Source organism: Blennius ocellaris (assembly GCF_963422515.1).
Source record: "Blennius ocellaris genome assembly, chromosome: 15".
Taxonomy (NCBI): Eukaryota; Metazoa; Chordata; class Actinopteri; order Blenniiformes; family Blenniidae; genus Blennius; species Blennius ocellaris.
In genome coordinates, this window is record NC_137664.1 from 18,843,372 (window position 1) to 18,864,772 (window position 21,401).

At 43.6% G+C, this 21,401-nt stretch overlaps 1 protein-coding gene across 2 annotated transcripts in view; it reads right to left on the reverse strand.

Moving 5' to 3' along the window:
* Positions 1-21,401, reverse strand: part of vldlr (very low density lipoprotein receptor) — a 64,190-nt gene that overhangs the window by 21,216 nt on the left and 21,573 nt on the right. For both annotated transcript variants that reach the window (XM_080510615.1, XM_080510614.1), the window contains exons 4-12: positions 15,736-15,858; positions 12,696-12,904; positions 8,923-9,085; positions 7,787-7,909; positions 6,813-6,935; positions 4,201-4,320; positions 1,982-2,107; positions 464-635; positions 116-340 (exon numbers count right to left, since the gene is read on the reverse strand). In XM_080510615.1, the coding sequence (XP_080366741.1) occupies positions 116-340; positions 464-635; positions 1,982-2,107; positions 4,201-4,320; positions 6,813-6,935; positions 7,787-7,909; positions 8,923-9,085; positions 12,696-12,904; positions 15,736-15,858 (1,384 nt within the window). The remainder of the gene's footprint in view (positions 1-115; positions 341-463; positions 636-1,981; positions 2,108-4,200; positions 4,321-6,812; positions 6,936-7,786; positions 7,910-8,922; positions 9,086-12,695; positions 12,905-15,735; positions 15,859-21,401) is intronic.

Sequence of the window (21,401 nt, forward strand, 5' to 3'; positions counted from 1 at the left end):
GGTGGTCTTTCAGAGATGAAAGCTTTACAGTTTGAGGGAAGCACTCAGTGATCGAACCGAGTGCTTCAGTAGTAAATGGTGATGTCTTGCACCCAGAGAAAAAAAAAAAACTCACCCGGACAGTGGATCCACAGCGATGGAGGCCGGCTCTTTGAGGCCTCGGTTGAACAGGACCTTCTGCTTGGTTCCGTTGAAGTTGGACACGGAGATGGTTTTGCTGCCCAGGTCGGACCAGTACAGGCTCTTATAGATCCAGTCCACAGCGATTCCCACCGGGTTCTGGACGTTGTCGATCACCTTCTTGTGGGCGCCCAATTCACCACGTTTGTCCAGCACCGTACTGAGAGGGCAGAGAGAAGACGCCACCACATGAAGACGTTCCAGATGCTATCAAAAGGACGAACAACCTCCGTCACCCGTCGACGGGTTGGGAATCGATCTAAAACTGCGATTGTAAACCTACCTGTATATTCCTTTCTGTCCCAGATCGGCCCAGAATATCAGCTGCTGGTTGAAATCTGCGTCCAGAGCCACCGTGTTCCTCTGCTGCTCCACGATCTGAGTGTACTCCTTCCTCTCCAGGCCCAGGCGGCGGATGTCACGGCGGTTGGTGAAGATCAGGCAGGGCTCTTTGCCTGAGAACCGGATGAGACTCTGTTAAACTCTGTCAAGACCGAGACTCACTCGTCTCTCCTTCAGACATAATCGAAGCTCAAAAGCATCTTTGATTAAATAACTTTAGAAAATGCATGTCATTTTGATCTAATGTAAATCATTCTTTAACAACCCTTAGATTTAATTTCCATTACAAAAAACATTATATACATAAAATGTCGATACACAACAATTAGCTCAGACAACAGCTTTCTATGAGCTGCTGGCAAAAACAAACCCGAGTCAGCCCGCAGGAAATAAAGATGGTCTTTGATAACAACCAGCACAATAATGCTTTTCTACTCCAGAGAGGAAAACAATCACAGCTGAACCACAACTCTCGAGACTTTGTTTCTTTCAACATCTTCCTGGTTCACAAGTTTTAGTTTGCCAAGTTGATTCATCAGATACCAAAATATTTTAACACATTTATAACCGAGGTGATCCTCATTTTCACTGCATTTTCATGACCAGATGAAGTGAACAAAGTGTTGGATTATTTGAGATTAGCATACATATAAACAGTATTGGGAATAACGCGTTAAAAATCATGCTAGTGATTAATATTAAATAAAGTTTCTTTGAGCTTGTTATTTGTCATACAAACCATTTCACACTCATTCTGCATCACTGCTGCCTATTGACTGCATTTTGATACAGTTTTTTATGCTAAAAGTTACTATTTCACGAATCTACTCTTCAGTCCGTTAACGCTGAACCAATGATCGATTAAAAACTTAATCTACGTTCGGAATTCAAGGTCTCTATAGTGAATATACTTACCAAAACATGCCAGCGCTTCCTGACACCAAGTCTCTGCTACTGCCATTTTTAGACATATTGTAGTTTGCCTGATTTTTGTATTATTTTAGAAATTAATTTGTATATATCCTATCAATGCTTTCCATTTGTAACTCATTTTCCATTTAAAAAAACAAAGAATAAAAGATAAAATTCAGAAAAGTATTTAGTCCTTTCTTAAATATAACCAGTTTATAGTCTTTTGTTTTGAATTAATTTACCTTCAAAGGGTTTTGCCTTTTTGCAAGGTCATCATGATAAATATAAATCCGGACTTAAGATAAAGTGCTAACATCCAGATTATAGAGCATCTTCCTCCTTCTGGAGAACCATACTGTTGAATTTGTCTTTGATTAAACACAATGATTCTTTAAAAGGCAGAAAACAAACTGTGCAGCCACAAGACAGAACAGAACCTCACATTGACACGTCTCTGGCACCGACGTGCTGAAGGAGGAAAATAAAAAAAAAAATAAAGAAGCCATAAAGCAGGTTTGTAGAGTTCAGGTCTTGGCGGCGGACTCACCGACGGCCTTGCAGACGCCGGAGGACGCATCCATCTGGTAGCCGTTGTGGCATTCGCACTTGTAGCCCCCCTTCAGGTTGATGCAGATCTGACTGCAGATGCCGGGGTTGACGCACTCGTCGATGTCTGCGAGAGGACAGAAGCACGACAGCTGCTACGTGCAGAGTTCGACTCATCCAGTCTGCTAAAAGCTTTGACTTCGACGTTCAGCTTTTCATTTCAAATTAAATGACACCTTGCCTTTGAAAAAAAAAAAAAAAAAAAAAAACACTCCCTGGATTCTCCCTGCATGAGACTGTACACCGATTTGATTTGTGGTTGCACTAAATGCTAATTAAAAGCTTTAATTGCTGTTGACGTTTTGCCAGAGTGGCACTCACTCGACTCCGATGGAAATGTGCGAACGCTTTCAGGAGCGTTTAGTGAGGGAATTTTACATCTGGGAGTAGATTAAGCGCCTCCGTTCAACCAGTGGGTTCATTCCAGACGGGATTACACGTATTTACAAACAACCCAGGCAGAGTTTCAGGCCAACTAACGAAACTGTGTGGGACCACTGCCTGGGGGGGGGGGAATAAGCGAGGCTTTGAAGGAGAGCAGATTAATCACATTTCACACCGAGGCCGTCGGGGGCAGGAAGTGCACAATACGAGCGTGAAGCGGCCTGCTGCGTCTGACCCGCCCTGATGGATTAGTGGATTCTGGGTGAGACGGGGTTCGTGCTTCTGCTCCGATCGAACCAGATTATGATGAAGCGCAACAAAGAGTCTGCAGTCTTTTTTTTTTTTCTTTCCAATCAGGTACAAAGCTGCTGAGGACTCTTGACTGGACTCATGTTCTCTGCTCTCTTGTCTGAAGCTTTGAATTGTTCTGCAAAAGGAGTTTAGTTGGCTGTTGTCGGGGCACAAGGGTTTCAGTGATTGATGCTGTGCAGCACATAGTCATACATTAGAACTCTTCAGTTTTCCCTGCTCACGTCTCAGTTTGGAAAAACATTTCAATATAAAACACTTTGTGGATCATAAATCCTAATTCCAGAATCCATCCATGTCTAAATTACTGTGTAGGGATTTGAAACCTATAACAACAATGCTTCCTTTGATTACATTATAAAAAAGTAAAAAAAGGGCTGGACGGAGGGATTACCAACGTTTCAAGATTTAGTAGAATTGCAAACAGGTCCTGTCTGATAATATTTTTAATGATGCACAGACACGCATACCAGTATCGGGTCCGATACTGCATGGAGTACTTTTCCTCGGTCCCACCAGCAAATCTGATGGAGCAAAAGCAACATCAGGCCAATTCTGCTGGTCCAAATGTTAAACGGTTCAGTGGCTCCTTGTGCTACATGCTAAATGTTAAAGGGTTTATGGGCTCGCACATAAAACGATGCTACACATGAATAAAGTACGGCAGACACACCATGAGCTCAGTCCCTCAGCCTACAGTACTGTGGGCCTAACATTTATCGACACATTGACCTCTGCGTACCGTCGACGCAGTAGAATACTGGAGCGTTCAATGCTGTTGGAGGCTCAAGTAGCATCAATGTAGAGGTGATTTGAGACGACGCAAAGTCTTTACGTGTCATTTGGAGTAGAAATCAAGTTTAGTGGCATTCATTGAGTACTCTTATCAGTACTAGTAGCAGAGAGTTGTATCCGTGCATCCCTGGTAATCAAAATGTGGTGAAAGGGAAGGTTTTAATTTAAGGAGAAATTTTAGCTCCAAGACTTACCAATAAGACAATTTTTTTTCCAGTTTGTGGTGTGAAACTGTAGAACAGAAGAAATGTTCCAATACAAAATGTTTAAACTGAGGTAAAAATATTTTCCCCAAACACTACAGGGATAGACATATAGGGAGTTACACGTGAAAATAGTCAAACAAATTACTGTGAATTTAACGAGAAAAGCTGTGATTTAATAAAGTGGTACTTCCATTCTTTGACAGACATGCAAACCCCATTTTTGCCAAAAACACTCACCGTTTGATCCAATTAGTGATTATTTTGCTTGTTTGAAATAAACTGCTCAAACAACACTAATAGATGCCTCAACAACACTCAAAAGCTGGAACCTTAAAAAAAAAAAAATATGAGCGTGGCTCTGATTTTAAATTGATTATATTTTGAATGTTAAAGGAATAAAATGCCGACGTCACCAGGTAAAGATTTATAGAAAGCTGTCGTTTAGTGGAGCAGAAAGTTTCAGTACCTCCGCAGGTCTTGTGGTCGATGAGCTGCAGTCCGGGCGTGCAGTCGCACTCGAAGCCGATCACCATGTCTTTGCAGATGTGCGAGCAGCCGCCATTGTTCAGGAGACACTCGTTGAAATCTTGGAGGCAGGAACACAGGAGTTTGTCGTCATTATCAACCCAGCCCACACGCATGAAGGTAAACATGTACACGCAACTGATGCTCTTCTGCTCGTCGGAAGTGGGAAAACAGTAATAAGTCATGCAGTTGTTGGGCCGCGTGGTTCCAAGTATTGTCAATAAGGTAGCACTCCTGAGGATCTGTGGACACGACGCAGTCTGACCGAGAGAAGCGAACAAGAAGGCTAATCCTTCAACAGATCCCAGCTTCCCTCAAGTACAGAAATCCCCAACTTCATTTTTTTTTTCATTTGGAAACAACTGTGCAAGAGGCAGGTCTTCTGGGTGTTCATGGCTCCAGGAATCAATGTAACCCTGCAGGCTGTATAACACAGGCCATCTTTAATACTTTTTATTTGACAGGTTGCGCCGTCAGACAAGGATCTTGAACATCAAGTTTCACTGCACAACGCTGATGTACACATCCATGATCCATGTTCATATTTAGTTTAGTTTATTAAGGTTACAAGGTTAAGACAATATTAGTTACAATAGAGTTTTTAGATCGCAATATGACATGTGGTAAATCAACACAAGAACATGATGTCTTTGTGTTACAAATCTTTCTCTTGGATCCAATTTTACGAAGACCAATACACTGGATTCATTCTTTTTCACATTTCAAATCAAACCCGCCTCTGCAGCTTCTACCAGCAGTTTTCTACTTAGTTGTTTTTTTTCTTCATTTTTGAGCTTTGATGCTTCCAACTACTAGCCTGTTGCCACCATGTATGACGCAACCTTGAAATAATGAAGTGAAATACGATCTCTCACGTTGATTGACCCGCTTACATAGACGGCATAAAGGTACAGAGCATGGAAACCTAATTTATTGAAGTCCATTCAGTCTTTTGTGATATGTATATTGCAGTGACGATAGATCTTGAGAACACCAGTTCAGTTCCCCTTTGGACAACGCCAACGTGTTCCGACGCCATGTCTGCGCTTCGTTCATCAATTCCTGCTGCATGACCAGCCGCAGTCGGCGAACTGTGGCACTGTTCCCATTGTGTGTGGTCTGGGTTGGGCGCCTCGGTCTGCAGTGGTCAATACGTATGGAAACTCTTTCACCCTTCACCACAAAGCTCCCCACCTGAATAGACGACTCCCATTAAAGAGTAAAGAGACCTTGTTCTCATTTTCGAGTCCGTCCTCACATTAAATCCTCATGTTTCATTCAGCTCCACAGTTAAATCCATACAATCCAAACCCGACAGAGTCATACATGTATTCATGTTCTACCACTTCAACTACTGTAATCCACCACCACCCGCCACGGGTTGGAATGAAAAACTGGTTCAGAAACCAGCAGCTCGTCTTCACATGACTCCGGTCTGAACCCCTCTCCATTTCAGAACCGATTTCAAAATGTTACTTCTAAACCTTTAAGTCAAGGTCAGCAGCTACATCGCTGAGATGGTGCACAACATAAGGTGACCTTTCCATCAAGTTTCCATCCGTTTTTAAACGAATGAATTCAGACCCCGTTTATGTGGCAATATTTCAAGTGAAAACACAGCACTATTGCATTCGTATGTACAGAGGATCAAGTTGCATTGCTATCACGATGACTCAACTAGAAAACTACCAAGTACCAGGAGAATATAAACTGGGATTAATGACACTGTGGATGCCACCATTGTAGTTATTGTCCATCTACTTGTACATGTGCAGAAGTATTTACTACAGTCAAGGCCGTTTACAAAGGCTGTGAACACTGTCGCCGTGTGAAGAGACACTCAAAATGCAGCAAAACGTTTGGGGTTTTCACTTGAAAACGTCATATCAATGAGCCCTGAATGAGCTTCTGCTCATCTACCTGCTCTCAGTCACTTATCAACAGATTATTTCAGACTTTCCCTAATCCACTAAAAATTCTATTCATCAAGTCATAATTCTCTCCGCGCTCGACAAACTGCTACACGGAGAACCATCGACTCTGGGCCGAGCGTTTCTCCGAGTGAAACAGGATTTACTGACAGGACTTCTCGTCTGGCTGGGCCGCGGTGTGATCCGCGCCGTATTTAGTATTCCGATTGTGCGAAGCAGAATAATCACTTTTTACGGCGAGTCCTGTGATCCATGAAAGAGAATTATTTAGAGGTGAAGCTTGAAGCGCTTGAGGCAGTCCACATCGCATCAGTGTGAATCAACATTTACCCTTCTTGCCTGATTTAAACTCCTGGACTCTGTCCACCAGAGAAGACATGTGAACTTACTGAAGGGCAACAGTCTGCAGTGCTTCTACTATCAGAGATCGCCTTTTTCGATTTGGTTCTAAAATAACAGGTTTTCAACAGGAGGTCGTGAATCTTCGAGAGGGATCCACGAGCATTTTGAAGAATAAACATAAACCAAGGTAACTATAGTCATCCACTGAAAATCGTAAATCCATCGTAAAAGGAGAACGATGTACAGCAACGCAGCAGAGTGGGTTTGTGTCGACACTCACTGCACTCCTTGATGGGCTCGTCGCTCCAGTCAGGACAGTCCCGGACCTTGTTGCACACTTTGGTCATCTCGATGCACTCGCCGCTGCGACACTTGAACTTCTCGGGCCCGTTGCACTGAGACACTGAGGCGAACAACATAATTGGAGTTAAAGAAAATTAAGTAGGAATGACAAAAATGGTGAGTTCACTATAGCACCTAAACAAACTCGGATAGAACTTTTACAAAACTGCAAGAGGAATAAATTGAATGTGTGTGTGGTACGCCACTGCAGGGCTGCCAAGAAGTGTCTGCACCTCCAACTCAAAAACATTTATGGTTAGAAATCACTTAAATTAAAATGTTTGTGCGATGGTACTAGTTTATACCAGACTTCAAGTCTTCAGTTGGAAATGAATAATGCCCCATTGACACAAGCGTAAAACACATTGATTTAGCGTTTTATGTTGAAAATGATGCAGTTGGCATGTTGGGCCACGAGTTGGCACCGTTGAGTGGCTCCACTCTGGAGGCGCTCATTACAGAGGAAATGAGCCTTAATACCTGCACCCCTGCAAGAAAATGCAAAGTCTGTTTTCTTCAGCGCCAATAAGAGTTCAAGACCCATGAAGATGAAGTATTGAAGCTAAAAACGGAACTTCCTTCTCCATCAGACGAGTTTGTGCGATACGATAACTACAATTCACAATGTGACAGACGGTGATGTCGGCTCCAAACGAAGACATGATACTGTAGTGACAGCACAAGACTTCCAAACACTCCTACTTTTAACATCTTGTGTGATGAGAAAAGCTTTGCCGCACAGACAGTTTGCACCTCAGGACAGCCTGAGGTGAAATACAAAACACAGAGACTCACACCTTGGAGGAAAACGCATTTAAATACTGCTTGACGACGCCTTCAGGGGTGAAAAACTGAAAGCAGACATTTGTATTGAAAGCTGTGCGCACACACACAAGCAAAAATGCCACATACTGTTTTTGCAGTTGGTTTCATCCGATCCGTCCGCACAGTCTCTGAGGCCGTTGCACTGCCTGCTGCCCAGGATGCAGCTTCCGTCGTCACATTTGAACTGGTCGGCTCCACACGAACGCACAGCTGCAGAACACACAGGCGAATAACTATCAGGCATCAACATTATGGTAGAAGAATATACATGAGATGAAATGTGGCAATAACGTAGGTCCTGTCAATTGTTACATTATATTGAGTTTCCCAAATATTACTAAATTTCCCCAAATTGAGGTTTTACTGGAAATGAGTTGTTCGCAGCTGGAATCACTCCCAACTTAACTGTGTGCTCTGTATGTATTAAGAAAATGTCTTCTCACGGCAAACAAACACTGACAGACTTTGAATTCCTGCAGGCAAAGACAATAACGGCCTCATAATGCAGTAAGACAGACCAATATTTCTTCAGCGTGCTGCAGGTCACTCTGCATTACATAGATATTGAAAAAATAAACTTGAGAGAGAGAGATGGATGAATAAATAATAAACATACCAGCTATAAGCCCAAAATGCACAGAAGTCAAAGGAACATTGTCTCATTGTTTGACATTGTACGGAAAATTCTGGGAGGAGGTCAAAAAGGCTGTTGAAAACATCTTCGCCAAACACATTTCATTTCTTATTTCCCTTTTATTGCATTTTCTTCTATCTGACATCTTATACATTTAATCTGACTTCACTTTGTTCAATCTGTTCTATTGGTGAATGGAGCAACACTGAACATTTGTTTCTGCACTAGATCAAGTACTGTCGGGTTCAATGTGCGTTTTTCTAAATGAATGCTAAACGCATTGATTTTCTGCTAAATTAATCTACCAAGGGGAACTAATAGACTCTTTCCTGCCAATGTGAAGCAGGATTCACCAAGCGTTGGCTTGTTCACCCACTAATGTTGAATGTGAGCTGAGACTAAACCGATGTGAGACAGGTTAGTTTTACCTACTGATGTGTTGTTGCAATAGTAATCCTGCCTTGAACCTCTGGCAAGATTACATTGGACTGCATGTGGTCCCTCATCTACAATGCGTTTCACAGCCCTGATCCCAACGGGACCAGGTAGGGTAGGGGAGGTAGGTAGGGATAGGTGCGCGTCTACGTACGACAGTTGGCCTCGTCGCTGCCGTCCTTGCAGTCCGAGTCTCCGTCGCACCTCCACTTCTTGTGGATGCACTCTCCGGAGCGGCACTGCATCTCGCTGGACGAACACTTGGCCGGCGGCGTTGGGTGACGGCCACAGCGAGTCGGTGACTCATCCGACTGGTCCTGTGGTGGAAGAGAGGTCACAGATTTACCGAGGATCGGGGAGAATACAGACCTCTTTAAAAGTCTGTCGGGATCCAGCACGTCAAAGGAAGGCAACCACAAACATGAATTGGATTGAAAAAAATTAAATGGGCCCATCGGTTCTTTTCAAAGTGCAAAATCTACTCAATTCAAAAGGCTATTGGGGGGGGGGGGGGGGGGGGGGGGGGGGGGGGAGTCCAGTCCTTGTTTTCCACAACACACAAGTTAAACAAGAAAGAATCAAGGAAGCAAACTGACACCAGCCACAGACATGAGCCTCAAACAGACTATCATATGACCATCATTCCACACACACTGGAATCTGGACGTACAAACAAAGAAGGCAGCAGCAATACATGAGCGCTTCTTCTCATTGATCAGTGGTGAAACGCACCAATCAGGCCGAACGACAGATTGTTTTGATGCTACACTGTGTTCCCGACCGATCACCTTTTTTGGCTTGAGTTCCTGATTGTACAAGAACAACCTACTATAAACGGTACTGTTGAATATCAAAAGCCATGCCAACATTTAAACAGTAAGTGTACAGAGATGCTACTAATTTACATGGTAGCGTTTGTGCATGTCGTTGCATTTTTGTGGCCTGACATTTAAATTGTTTACATGTTACGTTAAAAAAAAAAGTTCCTCTGATCCAGATGATTGTGCAGCATAAACACTTTGTGGTGGCTCATTCTTTTGAACTTCATGCAATTCACGTCACCTCAATCTCTGCTTCAACCTCCCTGAAGAGTCTTGCTTTACTTCACAGAATAAACAGTGACGACTGTTCAAAGTCTCAGTAGGAAAGCAAACTAATCCCTCCGATCATTTCAGAGAACATCTGTCAAACCAATGATACCGTTTCCTGCACATGGTGGCCGTTGATCATCCAGATGTGTAACATGTAAACAATCAAGAGTGGGTTCTACAGATTGAGACCAGCGTGGGGAGGACTTCTTGAAATGCAAGCAAAACTAAAATCCCCCAGCATGCAAGACGAGATCAAACAGCCAAACACACTGACCTGGAAGTAAATCAGTTATGTAATGCACTTTAAGTTCTGAAGACTCAGTTACCCCGGGGCTATATTCACTGATTAATATGCAAGTCTCCTTTAGTAAAACATGAAATGACAAATGAAATGTAAAAAAAAAAAATGTCAATGTTTGTCTAATCAGCAATGTTGTTCTGAGCTGTAGAAATGCTTTGAAACATTTATTACATTTCGTAAATCAGACCCAAATAAAGCAGGTTTAGGCCCCATTTACACAACAACATTTTAAAGTGAAAACGCAAAGCTTTGGTTGCGTTTTAGGCGTCAGTTTACACGACAACGGTGCTCAGAGTCACTGAAACAACTTTTTGAAAACTGATCTGAATGTGGAACTTTTTTGTGTGCGTGTCATTTCATTACAAAAAACACCGACTCGTGGCCCCGTATACAAAGTGTCGTTTTCAGCATTTCTGACTCCGCCATGGAAACGCACAACTTTTCAGAAACTCATACGAATTGGAAAAAAATTACGCATTTTCACTTGAAAAGCCGTGTGGTCAGTGTCAGAATCCACGCTGCATTATTTACATGCAAGAATCGACCAAGAACATGAAATTTGCAGCACATTTTAATGCGTTTATCCCTGCTCTGCACACAGTTTGAGTAACGTACAACACCGGCAGAAAATCTACTAAGCAACTTCATCACAAAAGCTGGTGAGTGAAACGTTGCATCATCTGGATCATTTCTTCAGTATCAAGGATATCGTGAAAAATTATGTATTCACCAAGAGTGTGAAGACGTTCAATCATATAAAAGATGTTTGGTCACAAGAATGGATTTTAGTATAAAAAGGCAGTTCTCAAATGTCTTGACCAGCTGCTGTGCACGGGGAGGCTTCTTAAAACTCAGATGTAAACAAATGAAGTTGACATGAAGGCTAATTTGGGACAAGGATACAGATGTTGAGGTCGACACGTGATGTGTCCGGCAAAGTGTTTCAGTCTGAAGTAACCGAGTCGTTAAAAGATAAAAGAAGTGGACAGAGTGGGAGCAGCAGGGAAGAGTTTCTCAATCTTTCATCAGCTCAAACAACCAATGAATCATTTGCAAGCCGGCTTTTTTTTCTTTTTTTTTTTTTAAGAGTGAGAAGGTGCGTGTGCTGCTGCTGGGTGTGAGACAGGAGGAGGAGGAGGAGCAGGGGGGGAATGATGAAGACCTGATCTGTGACTTTGCGGGCGGAAGCATGTCCTCGCACCCATTCATGAAAATGACATACATGCTCAGATAATGGTGTGGCGCTTGTTCTGCCACGTGTAGAAAGTGTGTGCACGTGTGTGTACAGATGACGCAGGACGATCACAACCAGAGGCTGCTGAACTGGCAGAACCAGTGGAGCCACACGTTTGTAAACCCGGGGAAGGGAAACTGGGCACTTCAATACAGGGAAGAGGAGTTTGTAGGAAGAATTATGTGGGGTGTGTGTCTTTCCATTTTTTTTCGTTTTGAAGTCCTAACTTGCAGCTTATAGTCAACTTCGGTACGGCTTGAAAAAGGCATCATGGGCAATTTTTGTGTTTGTTTTTATTTGAAGTGGCTGATTGCGTCATAATTTTCCAAGCATCAAGCTGAGCAAAAGCCCACTTTAATCAGTGTACAGTGACTCATTGAGTTAGGATTAAAGCCAACACAAAAACGCCTCTTTTATCAATGCGAGCATTAAACAAGATTTGAACAGCACCTTCCAGGAAGGTCAATACTATTCAAACATGACTGGCGAGGCAATAATGGAAACAAAAGAAGTGACGACAAGTAAGGAATGAATAGAAAACCATTAAAATGTAAAAAAAAAAGGGAGGTTTTGGTGGGAAAAAAATGATTAAAAGTAGTAAAAGTAAATAAATGTGCATATAAATAAAATTCTAAACATACATAACACACCTAAAAGTCAAAAAAAATGTATTTGACTATACATAGCAGGGGTGTGAAACTAAATTGGCCGGTAAGAGTTTCCACACAACACAACGCTGAGACCCGAGCTGAGAGATCAGCGATGCTGCCATGAACGTTAGCTTCCAGTAGTACTCAAAGTAGCATCAAAGCCATGTCGGGGTCACTTTTCTTTGTAGTTTTTGATGGGAAGGCTTCATTTAAATTTGCTTTATGTTGCAATTGTGAGTACTATTGTGGGTAAAACTGGGCCGTTCGTGGCCCCTGAACTAAAATGTGGTGACGCCTGTAATATAGATTGTTTAATTCCCATCAACGCTGAGCCTAAATGACGCAGGATTACATCTCTTTCAGAGCTGTAATCTACATGAGGTCCCCACATGTTAGTCGTCACAGGTCATCCACCCATCAGCAAATAAACGTTGAATATCCTCGTGTCAATAAATCCACCGAGTTCCATTCAAGTGCATCCGTTAACATTTGCTTCGTGCAAACCCTCGTCATCATGCACTTCTAATGTAAACAGGAACTTCAATGAGCAAATCTGCTCGCTAACAGTGTGATTGAGCTCACGGGTCCAGGCCGAGGAACCTTGTCGACCCGATTCTCCTCGTCTCGTCGGCGTTGCGTCGGCGCTCTCACCTGGCAGTCCACGTCGTCGTCGCACACCCAGCTGGCCGGGATGCATGACGAGTTGCCGCACTGGAACTCGCTGGGCCCGCAGGAGGACGGGGCGCACTCCAGCTCGTCCGAGCCGTCGCCACAGTCGTCCTCGCCGTTGCACACGAAGTTACGGGAGATGCAGCGGCCGCTGGCGCACGTAAACTCGTTGGGAGTGCAGGTGATGTTTCCTACAGAGAGAGGAGGAGTGGGGCTCAACGGCTTAGTCAAACATATTCAACATAGCGTTGTTTTCCGTTAGGCTTTCTGCACAACTTCATGAAGATTCAACAGAAAGGACATTCCCATTGGAAAAGTGACGAAATGAGTGCAGGCATGTTGGCTGGCGACTGTTTCCAATCCATGTTAATCATGCAAGTTTGTAATTATTATATGGAAAATCAAGAAAGAAAACTTGTTGGCGGGGGAGGGGGTGGATATTAAAGTTTGTCTATTATTGTAATGTTCCAGTTTCTTCACAAGTAAAGATTTCAGCATGAACATCAAGGCTGCGTCCCAATTCTACCCCTTAGCCCTACCCCTTACCCCTACCCCTTAGAAATGCGCGTTCACGAGTATCTAAGGCAGGGGTGTCAAACTCAGATCCTCGAGGGCCGAAGCTCTGCACGTTTTCCCTGTGGAAAACGTGCTGGAATCAGCTGTGTGGAAGCAGGGACACATCCAAATCGTGCAGGGCTGTCGCCCTCGAGGACCGGAGTTCAACACGTGTGGTCTAAGGGGCGCCCCATTTCACTAGTGCGCAAAGGCGGAGGGGAAAGGGCTATTCACCCCTCGAAACAAAGCGTTTACAGATGCACCCTTTAAACAGAGGGGTAGGAGGAGTTTCAAACTTCCACACAACGCACCAACAAGGACTCGCATTTCACATACATACGCTTCTAAAGTTATATAAACCTGTTGTGTTTTATAATAGTAAGAACGGCAGTAGCGCTGCCGTATGTAGCTTCCGTGTGTATTTGTTTCGTAGAGACCGTGTTTATAACATTTTATTATTACACTGTATAGTTCCAAAGTCTTCTAATATGTGTGTTTTGAAAATCGGGACCCCTGAGCAAACAAGGAAGCTCCTCCGCTTTCACATGGTGAATGAGGAAATATTTCTGAAGTCCAAATACGTCACAAAAAATGAGGTAATCCATGTCTCCGTCTATTTCTTCGCCTTGATATGGAACGGCGGAAAACAAAACAAAGCAGCCAAGCTACTGCAACACGTTGAATTTGGGACGGCAGGACGATGCTCCTGCTGGAAAATCAACAAACATCCATGGTTCAGCTCTGCTGATATGTACGAGTAAATTTCTCCACTGTGAGATCAATAAAGGCATATCTTATCTTATATAACGGCGCCGTATTATGATGTCAAAACTGTGAGACGGAGCGAGAGGGGCGGGTTGAGCAGAGGGAGAGGGGTGTCCCAAATCTAAGAGCTGAAACTTTTACCCCTTTGCCCTCATTTTGGAGGGGAAGGCGGAGGCGGAGGGCTAAGCGGTAGGCGGAGGGGTACGAAATAGAATTGGGATTGGGCCCATATAGTGAAACGTTTTGATTTACCACAATACTAATATTGTACAGACAGAGTTGCTTCCCTGTAACAGATTAAATACTAAACTGGGGTTCACCTAAAAAGCCAAGAGACTGAACAGATGGACTGCCACACACTGGCTCCTGCCATGCAATGTACTCTTACATTTCACATGGAGCACCTCTCAGGTCACTGCAGTAAATCACAGCAAGACGTCATTCAAGGACAGCAGAGCTGCAGATTGAGTGTGAACCACCACGGGAGGCCTCCGTGGTTTCTTTACCCAGACTCCATCTGCGCCGACACACACACCGGCGCCACACGCTCAATATCGCCACGCTTCAATAACATCCTTCACTCTCGGCACAAGCGTCAACTGTGCGAACCCATCAATCGTCAAGTCGCCTCCGGACCAACCCTCCCTTCTGCGAATCTCCTGCGATCAGCTCATTAGTATGAAGCGGCGTGTTGCGGCGCCACTTCACGCTCACATCTCGTTATCTGGGAATGTCCGCGCAAGAAAACGCTGCTGGTGTGTTTACGCTGCGACGTGTTGTGAATAAACCGCTGGGGGAGGAGGGGGTAAGCGATAGAGGCATTCATACAGGACACCAGCTGCCGAGCTTAATAAGCCAGAGCCGCTGGAAAACTCCAACGGGCTTGTTAGCTTGTGTGAAAGTGCTGCGGTGAGGAGAGCGAGCTCCGGCGCTGCAGCTGGACAACGGTTTCTGGCCACATCAGCGTTCTGATAATCCACAGTGGTATTCAGCCGTTTTACAGCCCTTTTAGGGCGTCCGTGGGAGGAGGGAGCCAGAAAATATGCAGCGACTATGGCAGACAATATCGACATCTGGCCTGGAGCGCTCATCCATCAGCAGAAAAACAAACATCCCGTTCTGTTGCACCATCGCAGCCTAAACTCCACTAATGACTCCTGATGGCTCTACCAATCTGAACCCGACTGGGTGTGAGCATCGGTTAACCGTCAAAACTCTTCACAACACAGTGGATATGACGGGTTTAGATCAGTGGTCAACTCTTCAGGACACCTACAGCCTCGATGAAGCTCAATTAGTCTACAGTGTTAGTCATTCTGTACTCGACCGCGTACTCGACTTGGCTACTCCTCACTATGAGGACTTGCCATGAGCACAACAACTCACTAATTTTTCCTATTCGTGTTTCCACTTACTACTTTATGAAAAGGCCCCGACTCTGTATCACGTGTAGACTGGTTTGATGGCGTGATCAGAAAATCTCCATCTGACCTTATGGGGAGCCACATTGTAGCTAAAGTGGAGCAGTTGGGAAGAGAAACAGACGTTTTCACGCTGTGAAGAGACTCTTGAATTTACGTCAAGGTCACTGGGTCAGGAAAACATGCCGGCTCAATCCAACTTCCCGCAAAAAAATACATCAAGTTCATGCTGTGACTCCAAATCCAAAGTTGTGCAAAAATAAAAGGGTAGTTCCACCTACCACAGTTGATCTCGTCCTCTCCGCTGTCGCAGTCCTTCTCGCCGTCGCATTTCCAGAAGACGGGGATGCACTGGGTGGAGCCCGCTCCGCAGCTGAACTCGTTCACACGACACGTGCGCATGTCTGCAAACACAAACGACGAGCGAATGAAACCATCACTGAGTCGCATAGAACCTTCAGTCCATCTGCACAGTGACGCCAGAGAAAACTGCAACAAGGCGTCAAGTTATGAACTCAATCGTGTTCCTCGGCTACAAAAAACCTAATGGTCCTCTGCAATGAAACACGAGCAAGAATCTTGCAGGAGCATAATGTACATTTATATGAAATTTCATGTCGAAAACTGGATTAAAATCACTTCAATTCCATTTAAATTCATCCAATGTCCCATGTGGCAATTGGTTTTAAATTCCTCAACAAAACGGCAAAGCATCTGAACCAGTTGAAAAATAGGAAGCTGCATCAGGGAGGTTATTAATCATCCTTTAAAAAAAAAAAAAAAAAAACGTTAAACAGATTTTATATAGTTAAGATGCAATCATAAAAAGACTAGAAATAAGTCAGCAAATGTTTTAGCAATCAAAGCAAAAAAATGAACAAATGATCTTTTGGGCAAAAACACAACTGAATTATGAAGTAATCACAATACTGCGACTGGAGCGGCAACTATTAAAGTTAATAATAACAATAATAAAAAGTTAAATAATGGCAACAAAAGACAAGTGTCTCTTTATGTAAAAATATGTCAATGCCTCGTTTTCCCCGAATTCTCCGTGAATTACAACGACATTTAAATATTCTGCTGTGACGCACTCCATCTCTTAATGGTCGGAGAGTTTGAGGTTTTTCCTGGAGGCCACATTTCACATTTGTTGCTCTGTTTTGTGACAGAATGCAGACCACACTCCTCACCGACCTTCTCCTTGAAGCAGGAACATTATTTTCATCCTACTACCTTCCAAACACCACCGTTCAGCAACAAACTACAAACATGGCAACCTCGTGGCAGGACACCATTATTTCACTGGTCACAAAGTCGACATGTGTTTCAGTAGAGGCAGTTTATAGTCACAACCTCATAGTATGATGAGATGCATCATTCTAAGCTGTTGTGGGTCATAAACAACACAGGGGGCCGCACAACATAAACGTACCGTTAGGATATACACATGCAAAATATGTACTTGGATCAAAAATGACTGAGTTCAGAGCATGAAAGCACAGTGCATGGTTCAATATACAAGAAAACTGTGATTAACTGACTAATCGATTGACAGCACTAATTATCACGTACATTCATATGGACTAATTAAATTGGATTGCAATTCTGGGTGAGAAGAAACAATGAAGTCCCAGGAGAACCTGGACTGGGAGTCACGTCTACTCACACGACAAAAGCACTAAACTGCCTTGTGCCCATGAAGGTACAGTACAAATAACTTTGCCTTACTATGGTCAGCCCTGGTGTGTAGAAGCACTTGGTAAAGTCCCATGATCTGTTTTTATTGGTGGTGTGCATCTATTTCGAGTCCTTTATTGGTTCTGTGTGATGGGGGAAAAAGAAAAAAATGGTCCAACTCTAACTGACAACATATCTGCTGCAGGAGCATGAAGCCTACGTCCTGATCCTCCTCCGCACTGGAGGATTTCCTCCCAGCATACATACATACAGCTAGCTCTCCCCTTCTATCATATTTCAGCTTGCAGATGTGCATTGCCCCTTATCGCTGCGATACTCCACCGTGGGAGGAGATAAGGAGCAGCGGCGGGCTGTGTGGATACTGGCTGCGCTGCGATAAGAGCTGCTCGCTGGGGCAGGAGATGAAGGTGAATTGAAAAGTGCCTCCGACCGATGAATGAATTATTGAATTATAGTTTTCACCGGGAGACCGGGTGATGCACTGCCATGCTGGACTTCCTGGATCCAGCCTGCTGGGACAGAAGCAGGGTTCTGGTCTTACCCCGCCTTCCCCCTGTATCACTTATGGTTTCACGGAGAAATGCCGACGACCTGACATGATTTCAAAGTCACCGATTACAGCAGGCCGCTAATTGTGTAATTAGCTTCCTGGCTATCAACTGGAAATTGTTGACATTGTGTCGATGTCACGCACACGCAGCTGCACACTGCGTAAAGTCAAAAGTAGTTTTAAAGACCGTTTTCAGACTTCATGAAAAAAAATGAAGAGCACCGATTTAATAACGTGCTTATTCATTATAACAAAATGACTGCACCATGTAGGTATATCCCACAAAAACCACAAATTCAGAGCATTTTCGAAATGTTCCATCTTGGCAGCAGGTTTTAAAAAGTTGCGTCGTCGGTGGCTTCAAGCTCCGTTGTTGTGGAAAAGGCCGCCCAGAAAACGGCAAAAGCCGTCCATTTTCACTTAAACGTTGAAACGCCTACGGTAAAGCTCATGATAGCAGTTGTGTTGAACTCGTAATCCAAATGCTAATGTTGAAGGTTAACGGTTGACGCGCGTTTGAGAATTAGTCACTTGTTTGAGCTTCTCGCCGATGCCACATCAGACCCCTTTCACATAACGATCAGACGTGGAAAAAAAAAATAAACGCAAGCATCAGAGTGCGGGTAATTCATCAAAAAAAATGTACAGAAGTGGGCTTGCAGCAATAAACAAAACCTGGTGGTGTGTGTGCGTGTGTGTGTGTGTGCGTGCAACAGCTGGTCAAACAGCACCGTGACATAACAGCGATAGAAGCTGACCGGCACGTACGCCACGGCAGCTATGACTGGAACTCCACACCATTAACACACACACATGACTACAAAGTGGAATGTAGTTCAAGACCTTCATTTGACCGACACACACACACACACACACACACACACACACACACACACACACACACACACACACACACACACACACACACACACACACACACACACACACACACACACACACACACACACACACACACACACACACACACACACACACACACACACACACACACACACACACACACACACACACACACACACACACACACACACACACACACTTTGACAGTCAAGTTTGCAACTGGCAATTTAATAATGCAAAGATTCAAAATTGGGTTGCGGCAGAAAATAATGCGAGAGGCAAAACGGTGAATTGTCTGAATATATTCAAAGCTCAAGAGGTTCTACAGGACATGCTGAACTCATTTTGTGCAACAAAATGGCATTTAAAAAAAAAGAAGTTTCAAGTATTTTATATGCCACTGCACTCCTGGAAGAGAGTGAACTTCCTAATGTAGTGAAAGACACTAGAACAGTCCACTTTATTATTTCATCAGCTCTCTTTTCCTTCCTTGAACCACTTCAGAACTGCAGTAGTTGTGGGTGGTTTGTGGTCTGGAGATGCACAAATCCTCCTTTTAATCCTTAATCTGGCTAAATTTCCTGCTGATTAACATAACAGAGGACACGACAGTCGCTTCCTGCTCAATGGAGCTCACGCACAAATTTGATTAATGGTCTTCACTTCTCCCATCAGTGGTCATAAAGTGGCTGATGGATGTATATTGGATCAAGTAGAGTTTTCTGCAGGGATCAGAACCTTTCTGCAGCTTGTACTGGAGAGGTTTCATTCACCTCAGATGAAGGTTGTGCTAGAGTAATACATTCACTATGGATTATGACTGAATGCACAAAGACCTGCAACAAACCCGTTACCCTTTAGTTCAAAGTGAGACTTTAATCATTTACAGTGAATTAAACATTACCAGAGGAGCAGCAGCACATGATATAACCTTGATGTGATATGTAAAATGAGTAATATCTCCAATATGGCAATGTTTTGGTTCCAGAAAGGACCAGTACTGATCGTTTCCGTGTCGGAGGTTTAACTGTATCGTCAAGATTCTTCTCGTAAAGACCGATGTCTGACTGTAGGCGAGTGCTTCAGGCGTCTGATAGTTCTGAGCTGATGGATATTCTGATGTTTTTGCCCGAGGGTCGTCATTGATGCATCGGAAGAGCATTTTAGGTCTTGTGACGTTAAACCAGTTAAAATAGTGAGACGAAGTCTCTGAATCTGTGAAGAACTCCTCGAGAAACTCAAGCTCCTCTGAAGTTTTGCAGCTTTAAAGACAAAGAGCAGTGAAGCATCGGGTTTGCCTTCTGGTAACTCGGTGCGTCTTTGTATTTCAATAAAGATGCAGAAATTGCATTAGATGAACCTCCAATTATCTTTTATAACATCAACACCAGCTACTCAAGTGTTGTTGATCATATGTTTGTGCTTTGAGATTTGTTCTTTGAATTCAGTGTTCTTTCTCTTGCCCCCTGATTTTGACATTTTCCTTTGTTTTAATGCTTCTGTAATGTGGCCACAAGATAAGAAATCCTTTTGTCCATTACAACTTGAAATGAATCCCATTTCGTGTTACATTTGATTCTTTCATGACGAACGTTATTGCATGAATCAATCAGACTTTTGCAATAAGCACAAAGCACTTTTTACAAACTATAAAGTCCCACTTTATCGTTCTATCGTGCAGCCCTGGCTGTCATCACCCATCATTATATTCCGTCTCTCAACCCCTCCCGATAATCTAACGGAGCAAACTTTGTTGTACTTTTTTGGGGGGGAAACTTGCGAAACTTGACGGCTTTGCTGTGGTGTGTGGCGCCTCCGGCTGTTTGATGAGGTGTCTTTATCCTCCCCTTGTGTTCACGACGCAGTTCATTTATCTCCGAGCCGGCCGGACGAGAGACTCATTATAAAACGCAGCGCGGTACAAACACCTGCCATCATTATTCATCTCTTTGATTCCAGACCTCTCCGTCACGTCGATGCCATTTAAAGCACAGCAGCCTTTCATACTTCCTTTGAAACAACTTATTTATTTGACAGAGCTGCGCCGGTGGGAGGGAGAATAGGGGGGAAAAAAAGCTTGTTAAATGGGGACTTTCAGCAGAAATTAGTTTATAAGCAAGTTTTCAGCAGGGTAGGAGTCATGCTGTCAATTTGTTAATCTGCTCGTTTCAGGAGCTTGAAAATCGGAACGCATCTACCATTTCTGGTCTGAAGACTTTGACTACAAACCACAGGTTTGCCCAGCATAAACACAAATCTCTGATGGTGTGATAAGAGGAAGCATTTCTGTGGCAAGTTTATAGGCCAGTGACTGAGCAGTCTTCACTTAACCAGCGGGGGAAAGAACCAACCTGCAACAAGCGCCAATCCAGCCGAAACACCAAGCAAATTGTAAACATTTCAACGAAAAGAAATGTTAGAAATTCATATTGAGTAGTAGACAACACGACAGACCTGAGCTTGTTGCCATCAAACTCGTCTCAATGTGATGCCATCAGGGTGAATTTGTAAAAACATGTATAATGAAAATATTACACACTTTTTTTGCACATTTCATTAAAATTGGCTTCATGTTGAGATTGTGCAAATCTTTGATAGTTAATCGTTCGGCTTTGTGAAAATAGACATTTTCTTCACATATACTCCGCACTACGTCATCAGTCCGACCTACTCTAGATGTTATTTGTCTGCATGTGGCCTCTGAATGTGTTTCGCAGCACTGACTTCAAGTCGTGGTTCAACTCTTCTGTTCAGACCTGGTGAATCACTGAGGCCAGGCTCATTATGTCACTCCGGCACAAACAGTAGGCAAGGCTACACGACTGCTTTAAGGTA